The 9,085-nt window shown below is 33.6% G+C and overlaps 1 protein-coding gene across 1 annotated transcript; it reads right to left on the minus strand.

Moving 5' to 3' along the window:
• Nucleotides 1-1,182: 1,182 nt before the first annotated feature.
• On the minus strand, nucleotides 1,183-8,440 carry LOC306815374 (ATP-dependent DNA helicase Q4-like; the record flags this gene model as incomplete). The annotated part of the gene is made up of 5 exons (XM_079331943.1): nucleotides 1,183-1,314; nucleotides 4,144-4,246; nucleotides 5,458-5,608; nucleotides 7,225-7,393; nucleotides 8,377-8,440. The coding sequence occupies 5 exons, from the start codon at nucleotides 8,438-8,440 to the stop codon at nucleotides 1,193-1,195; spliced, it is 609 nt and encodes a 202-aa protein (XP_079188069.1). The 3' UTR covers nucleotides 1,183-1,192.
• Nucleotides 8,441-9,085: the final 645 nt, after the last annotated feature.

Below are 9,085 nucleotides of genomic sequence, written 5' to 3' on the forward strand. Positions count from 1 at the left end.
TTTCTTTATTAAATCCATTATAAAATCCAAATAAAAACACCAATAAAATAAAAAAAAATCCTGATAAAGTTGCAATAAAATCCTAATAAAATCCCAGTTCAACCTGGATAAAATTCTGAAAAAATCCCAATAGAATCCTAATTGTAAAAATCCCAATTTTTTTCCCCCATTTTTCATGATTTGTCACTTTTTTTTAGGAATCTAATAAGTTATTTTTTCAAAAAGTTATCTGGGTTTGAAATCCAGGAATTTTTCCCCTTTTTTTAAATTTTCTCACTTTTTAAAAATAAAATATCTCCAATCTCCAAATCCAAGATTTTTTCCCACTTCTTTATTAAATTCAGGATAAAATCCTAATCATTTCTTAATAAAATTGTGATTAAATCCCAATGAATTCCTAATAAAATTGCGATTAAATCTCAATAAAATATCATTACAATCATGATAAAATTGCAATAAAATCCTGAAAAAAAATCTCAATAAAATCTGAATAAAATCACAAGAAAATCCCCCAAAAATCTGGATAAAATCTTGATAAAATCCCAATAAAATCCTGATTTAAAAAATCAATTTTGTTAATATTTTTTCTCATTTTTTACCATTTTCCCCATTTTTTTAAAATAAAAAAAATCTCCAAACTCCAAATCCAAGATTTTTTTTTTTTTTACATTTCTTTATTAAATCCAGGATAAAATCCCACATAAAAATCCCTATAAAATCCTGATAAAATAATAGTAAAGAAAAAAGATAAAAAACCATTCCAATAAAATAATTAAAAAATACTGATGAAACCTTGAAAAATCCCAATAAATTATGGATAAAATCCCAATAAAATACCAATTTAAAACCCCCAATTTTTTCGTATTTTTTCTCATTTTTTGCGATTTTCCACTTTTTTTTGGAAATCCAAGAAATCTCTTTTTTGCAAATATTCCTCCAGATTTGAAACCCATTTAAAAAACTTTCTTCCCATTTAAAAAAAACTTTCAAACTCCAAATCTAAAGTTTTTTTTTTACATTTTTTTATTAAATACAGGATAAAAATCCAAATAAAAATACCAATTAAAAAATCAATAAAATAAATTTTAAAAATCGCGATAAAGTCGCGATAAAGTCGCGATAAAATCCTGATAAAATCCAGATAAAATCCCAAATTTCCTGGTGGAATTCCTGATGTTTTCTGGTTTTTTCCTCACCTCCAGGCCAGGATTTCCTGGGAAGCCAAACGGGAAAGGCTCCGGAATTCCAGTGGGAGGAGCCTCCTCCAAAAGCGCCGATCCCGCCCGAAAATCCGCGCCGGGAATCGGGGAGAGCCTGCGGGGGGAAAAAAAAAATGGGATTGGGATCCTGAATTCCCAAATTCCCCAAAAATCTCAAATTCCCCAAAAATTCCAATCCCAGATGCCTAAAAATTCAATCCTAAATCCCCAAAAATTCAATCCCAAACATCCAAATTCCAATCCCAAATTTCCAAAAATCCAATGGCGGATTTCAAAAATTCTAATCCCAATTTTTCAAAAATTCAAATTCCCAAATTCCAATCTTAGATACCCAAAAATCCCATCCCATATTCCCAAAAGTCCAATGCCAAAATCTTGAATTCCCAAAAATCTAATCCCAAATTCCAAATCCCATTCCCAAAATATCAATCCCAAAGGTCCAAAAATCCAATCCCAAAATCTCAAATTTCCAAAAATCCAGTTGCTGACTCCCAAAATCCCAGATTCCCAAATTTCAGACCCGAGATTCCCAAAAATCCCATCCCAGATTCCCAAAAATTCCAATCCCAAATTTTTAAAAAATCCAATCCAAAATTCCCCAAAATCCCAATCCCAAATTCCCAAAAATTCAATTCCAGACTCCCAAAATCTGAAATTCCCAAAATTCCAACCCCAGATTCCCAAAAATTAAACTTCAAATTCCCAAATTCCCAAAATCCAACCTCAGCAACCCCAAATAACAAAATTCCACTCCTAAATTTCCAAAAATCCAATCTCAGATTCCCATTTCCCAAAAAATTCCAAAAATTCCAATCCCAAATTCCCAAAAATGCAATTCTAGACTCCCAAAATCCCAAATTCCCAAAAAATCCAATCCCAGATTCCTCAAAATCCAATCCCAAAAACTCCAAATAAAAAAAATTTCAATTCCAAACTCCGAAATTTCTAAAAATCCAATCCCATATTCCCAAAATTTCAAACCCAGATTCTCAAATTCCCCAAATTCCAATCCCAGAGTCCCAAAACTCTGGGAAAATTCACAGAATTTGGGGGGGAAAAAAAAGGAAATTTAGGAAAAATTTGGGAAATGTGTGGGAAATTAATTTTTGGGAAGAAATTGGGAAAAACTTGGATTTTTGGGAATTTGGAATTGGATTTTTTGGTAAAATTTGGGGAAAATGGTGGAAAATACAGGGAATTTTGTGGAAAAAATTGGGAAAAATTTGGGTTTTGGGAATCTGGGATTGGAGTTTTGGGAATTTTAGGATTTGGAAAAATTTAGGGAGAAAATGTTGGAAATTAAAGGAAATTAAAAGAAATCTCTGGGAAAAAAAATAGGAAAAAATTGAGAAAAAAGTGGGAAATGAAAGGAAATTTTGGGGAAAAAAATTAAGAAAAATTTGGAGTTTTGGGAATTTGGGTTTGGATTTATTTTTTTTAAATTTGGGGAGTATCATTGGGGAAAATTTGAAAAAATTGGGGGAAATTGGTAGAAATTAAAGGGAATTTTTGGGAAAAAAAAAGGAATAAATTTGGATTTTTGGGAATTTAAGGGTTGGATTTTTTGGGAAAATTTGGGGAAAATACAGGGAATTTTGTGGAAAAAATTGGGAAAAATTTGGGTTTTGGGAATCTGGGATTGGATTTTTGGGAATTTGGGTTTGGAGTTTTTTTTTAATTTGGGGAATATAATTGGGGGAAATTTGGGGAAAATGGCAGAAAAGAAAGGAAATTAAAGGAATTTTTTGGGAAAAAAATCGGAAAAAATTTGGATTTTTGGGAATTTTAGGGTTGGATTTTTTGGGAAAATTTTTATGAAAATTTGGGGAAAATGGTGGAAATTATAATAAATTTTGTGGAAAAAATTGGGAAAATTTTGGATTTTTGGGAATTTTGGATTGGATTTTTGGGAATTTTAGGATTTGGAAAAATTTGAGGAGAAAATGTTGGAAATTAAAAGAAATCTCTGGGAAAAAAAATGGGAAAAATTGAGAAAAGTGTGGGAAATTAAAGGAAATTTTGTGGAAAAAAAATTAGGAAAAATTTGGATTTTTGGGAATTTGGGTTTGGATTTTTTTTTTTTTAATTTGGCAAATATAATTGGGGGAAATTTGGGGAAAATGGCAAAAAATTAGAGGAAATTAAAGGAATTTTTTGGGAAAAAAATCAGAAAAAAATTGGATTTTTGGGAATTTCAGGGTTGGATTTTTTGGGAAAATTTTTATGAAAATTTGGGGAAAATGGTGGAAAATACAGGGAATTTTGTGGAAAAAAATTGGAAAAAATTTGGATTTTTGGGAATTTTGGATTGCATTTTTGGGAATTTTAGGATTTGGAAAAATTAGGGGAGAAAATGTTGGAAATTAAAGGAAATTAAAAGAAATCTCTGGGTAAAAATGGGAAAGATTGAGAAAAGTGTGGGAAATTAAAGGATATTTTGGGGAAAAAAATTAGTAAAAATTCGGATTCTTGGGAATTTGGGATTGGATTTTTTTTTAAATTTGGGGAATATCATTGGGGAAAATTTGAAAAAATTGGGGGAAATTTGGGGAAAATGGCAGAAATTAAAGGAAATTAAAGGGAATTTTTGGGACAAAAATTGGAAAAAATTTGGATTTTTGGGAATTTCAGGGTTGGATTTTTTGGGAAAATTTGGGGGAAATGGTGGAAAATACAGGGAATTTTGTGGAAAAAATTGGGAAAAATTTGGGTTTTGGGAATCTGAGATTGGATTTTTGGGAATTTTAGGATTTGGAAAAATTTAGGGAGAAAATGTTGGAAATTAAAGGAAATTAAAGGAAATTAAAAGAAATCTCTGGGAAAAAAAAATAGGAAAAATTGAGAAAAATGTGGGAAATGTGGGGAAAATTTTGGAAAAATTTGGATTTTTGGGATTGGAATTTTTTGGGAATGACCCCCTCACCAATTCCATGGAAAATCCTGGCCACAGCTCTTCCTGAAAATTCCTCCTCTGGATATGCAGCAAGAAATTTCCGGATCTCAGCTCGGATTTCTTCTTCCTGATCCTTGGAACCGAGAAAGAATCGGGAATTCTCACCCAGAATTCCCAAAAATTTCCCAAATTTTTCTAAAATCCCCCAAATTTTCCCACCTTTCTCCAGAATTCCCCAGTTTTTCATCAAATACTCAATTTGTTCCCAAAATTTCCCTAACTTCCCCCAATTTTTTTTACTATTTTCAAATTTTTCTTCCAATTTTCCCAAATTTTCCCTGAATTTCCCAAATTCCCCTCAAATTTCCCAATTCTTCCACTAAATTTCCCAATTTCCCCCCAATTTTCCCACAAATTCCAATTTTTCCTCATTTTTCCCACAATTCCCCTTTTCCTCCCAAATTCTTCCCCCAATTTTTCCAAAAAATTCCCCTAATTTTTTCCCCATTTTTCACAGAATTCCCCCAGTTTTTCTCAGAATTCCCCAATTTCCCCCAAAACCACCCAAAATGTCCCAATTTTTTTCTCATTTTTTCCTAGTTCCCCAATTTTCCCCCAAATTCCCTAATTTTTTCCCAAATTCCATTTTTTTTCCATTTTTCCAAGAATTCCCCACTTTTCCCCCAAAATTTCCCAATATTTCCCCCAAATTTTGCCCAAAATTTCCCAGATTCCTTCCATTTTCTCCCCTTTTTTTTTCCCCCAAATTCTCAAATTTTTCCCAAGTTTTCCCAGAATCCCCCATTTTCTCCGTAATTCAAATTTTTCCTCATTTCCTGCAAATTCCCAAATTTTCCCAGAACTCTAATTTCCCCCTAATTTTTCCCAAATTCTCCAAATTTTTTTTTTTTTAAATTCCCCAGAATTCCCCAGGTTTTTTTCCCCAGAATTCTCTTTTTTTCCCCACAATTCCCCAGATTTTTTTCCCAGAATTCCCCATTTTTTCCCCAGAATTTCCCCAGCTTTTCCTCCCATATTTCCCCATTTTTCCCCCAGAATTCTCCAGATTTTTTCCCAGAATTCCCATTTTCCCCCAAAATCCCCCTTATTTCCCCAGAATTCCCCATTTCCCCCCCCTCAGAATTCCCCATTTTTCCCTGGAATTCCCCAGGTTTTTTCCCCCAGAATTCCTCAGATTTTTTTCCCAAAATTCCCCAGTTTCCCCCAATATTACCCATTTTTTTTTTCAAAAATCCCCAATTTTGTACCATAATTCCCCAGGTTTTTTTCCCCAGAATTCCCCAAATTTTTCCTATTTTTTTCCCAATTTTTTCCCAGCCTCACTGGAGGAATTCCTGGATTTTTTTCTTCCTCATCCTCTTCAGATTCTGTGGGATCCCTCTGGAAATATTCCCAGAGCAGCTCCCGGAGTTGGGAATTCTTCTCCAGCTGCTCCTGCTCTGGAGGCTCAGGAATGAAACTTGGGAATGCCACGCTAAAATTTTGGGAATTAAGGAAAAAAAAAAAAAAGGGATTTCCAAGGAAATTTTTCAGAAATTCTTTAGAAAAACCTCCCAAATTTCTCAGGAAATACAAAATTTCTTGTCAAATTTTCAAGGAATTTTCTGAGTAATTTTTAGGACTTATTTCTAAAAAATGTAGGATTTTTTTACTTTTATTTTTCAAGATTTTTAAAAAAAAATTTCCAAGGAATTTCAGAATTTCTCAGGAAAATCTTCGGATTTTGCAATGAATTTTCCAAGGATTTTGGGAATTTCCAAGGAATTTGCCAGGGAATTTTGGAGCTTTTCCAGAAATTTTTTTCAATGAAATTTTGGGATTTTTCAAGGAATTCTGCAGATTTTCCAAGGATTTTTCAATTAATTTTGTGAATTTCCAACAAATTTTTGTGATTTTCCAAAGAGTTTGGAATTTTCACTGGAAATTCTTGGCTTTTCCAAGGAATTTTTCTGACATTTCCAAACATTTTCCAAGAAATTTTGGGGATTTTTTTTTGAAATTTTTACAGGAATTTTGGGATTCTCTAGGAATTTTGGATTTTGCATGGAATTTTTCAAGGATTTTCAGAAGTTCCAAGGAATTTTCCAAGGAATTTTGGAGATTTTCCAGAAAATTTTTCCAATGACATTCTGGGATTTTCCAAGGAATTCTGCAGATTTTCCAAGGATTTTTCAATTAATTTTGTGATTTTCCAACGAATTTTTGTGATTTTCCAAAGAGTTTGGAATTTTCATTGGAAATTCTTGACTTTTCCAAGGAATTTTTTTGCCATTTCCAAACATTTTCAAAGAAATTTTGGGGATTTTTTTTGGAAATTTTTACAGGAATTTTGGGATTCTCTAGGAATTTTCAGGATTTTTTTGAGATTTAAAGGAATTTTGGATTTTGCATGGAATTTTTCAAGGATTTTCAGAAGTTCCAAGGAATTTTCCAAGGAATTTTGGAGATTTTCCAGAAAATTTTTCCAATGACATTCTGGGATTTTCCAAGGAATTCTGCAGATTTTCCAAGGATTTTTCAATTAATTTTGTGAATTTCCAACAAATTTTTGTGATTTTCCAAAGAATTTGGAATTTTCACTGGAAATTCTTGGCTTTTCCCAGGAATTTTTCTGACATTTCCAAACATTTTCCAAGAAATTTTGGGGATTTTTTTTTTGAAATTTTTACAGGAATTTTGGGATTCTCTAGGAATTTTCAGGATTTTTTTGAGATTTAAAGGAATTTTGGATTTTGCATGGAATTTTTCAAGGATTTTCAGAAGCTCCAAGGAATTTTCCAATGAATTTTGGAGATTTTCCAGAAAATTTTTCCAATGAAATTCTTGGATTTTCCAAGGAATTCTGCAGATTTTCCAAGGATTTTAAAAATTAATTTTTGAAACGTCCAAGAAATTTTCTTGATTTTCCAAAAAAATTTGGGAAATTTCCAAGGAATTTTTGGGATTTTTCAAGGAATTTTTTTGCCTTTCCCAAATATTTCCCAATTAATTTTAGGGATTTTTTTTGAGATTTTTCCAGGAATTCTGGTAATTCCAAAGGAATTCCTGAGGAATTTTGGAGATTCCCAAGGAATTTTGGGAATTTCTCACCTCTGGAAGGTTCGGAAGCAGCGTTGGAGTCTCCGGAGCTCCGATTTTTCCCGGGAAATGATTTGGGAATTCAGGAATTCCCAGCTGGAATCCAATTCCTGGGGATCCAGGTCTCCGTAGGCACGGAAGTGGAAGGACAATTCCCAAAATTCCACCTGGAATTTTCCTACTGGGATTTGGGGTTGGATTTGTTGGAATTCACCCAAGAATTCTGGGGATTTTGCTCATAGAATTCCCAGAACTTTTTCTGCTTCGTTCCCAAATTTCCAGCTGGATTTTTGTGTAATTCCCAGAATTTGTCCCATTGAAATCCCAGTATTCCCAGAATTGCCCCCAATATTCCAAAAAATCACCCAAAAAAATCCCCTCAGAATTCCCCCAAATTTCTCGCTATACTCCCAGAATTTCCCCCAAATATTCCCAGAATTCCCTCAAAAAATCCTCCAAAAATATCCAAAAATGCCCCCAAAGATTTGGACAGCCCCCTTCCTCCCAAATCTCAATAATTCCCCGCAGAATTCCCAAAAACGTCCCCTCAGAAATCTAAACAAATCTCCAAGAATAGCCAAAAAAAAAATCCCAAAACCTCCTCTCAGAAATCCCAAAAAATTATAAAAAATCTCCACAAAATCCATAAGATTATCCCCCAAAATCCCCCCAAAAATCCTAAAAAATAGAAAAAAATCCCAGAAATTCCCCCCAGAATTCCCAAAAATTCCCTCAGAAATCCAAAAAATCTCCAAGAATATCCCAAAGAATCACCCCACAATCCCAAAACCTCCCCTCAGAAATGCCAAAAAACTCCTCCAAACATCCCCAAAACTTAAAATTTCCCCCCAAATCCAAAAGATTATCCCAAAAAATCCCCCCAAAAATTGTCCCCCAAAATCCTAAAAAAAACAACCAAACCAAAAATTCACCCTAGAATTCCCAGAAAATCTCCCACAAAATCCCACAAAATTTTAAAAAAATCCAAAAAATTAAAAAAAAATCCCAAACTACCCCCCAAAATTCATAAATTTTTTTTTTAAATCCCCAAAAATTCCCTCAGAATTGCCTCCAGTATTCCCCTCAAAAAAAAAAAAACCCAATTCCCCCAGAATTCCCAAAAATTTTCCCCAAAATTCCCCAAATTTCCAGAATTGCCTTCACCTTTCCGTGATTCCCACGGGATCCTCCCGAGGCTCTCCCGGACCCTCCGGAATTCCCAACCCATGGAGTCACTCAAGGCCACAGCATCAAATTCCAGAGATCCCAAAATTCCCAAATTTCTTGAGGGATTCCGAGCCAGCAAAAATCCCAAGGGGGGGCACCTGGGGCAGGAAAATTCCAAAATTCCCTTGGAATCGCCGGGACTTTCCCAATTTTCCCAGAATTTCTAAAATCCCCAATTTTCCCAGAATTCCCCAAAATTTTCCCAAGTTTTCTCCTAAATTTTACCATTTTTTTCCAGAATTCCTCACTCTTTTTTTTCAAAATTTTCCCCCAAATTTTCCCATAATTCTCCACTTTTTCCCAAATTTTTCCCCAAAATCTTCCTGGTTTCCATTTTTCCAGAATTCCCCAATTTCCCCCCAAATTTTTGCAGAATTCCAAAATTTTTCCTCAGAATTCCCCACACTTTCCAGATTTTTTTTCCCAAATGTTTTTAGATAATTCCTCATTTTTTCCCCAGAATTCCCAATTTTCCCTCCCAAATTTTCAGAGAATCCCCCAATTTTACCCAAATTTTAAATTTTCCTAGAATTCCCCAATATTTCCAAAATTCCCCAGTTTTTCCCCAATTTTTCATTTTACCTGAATTCCCCACTTGTACCCCAAATTTTCCCAGAATTCCCCAATTTGCCCCCAAATCTCCCTT

Source organism: Erithacus rubecula (genome assembly GCF_903797595.1).
Source record: "Erithacus rubecula genome assembly, contig: scaffold_1205_arrow_ctg1, whole genome shotgun sequence".
NCBI lineage: Eukaryota > Metazoa > Chordata > Aves > Passeriformes > Muscicapidae > Erithacus > Erithacus rubecula.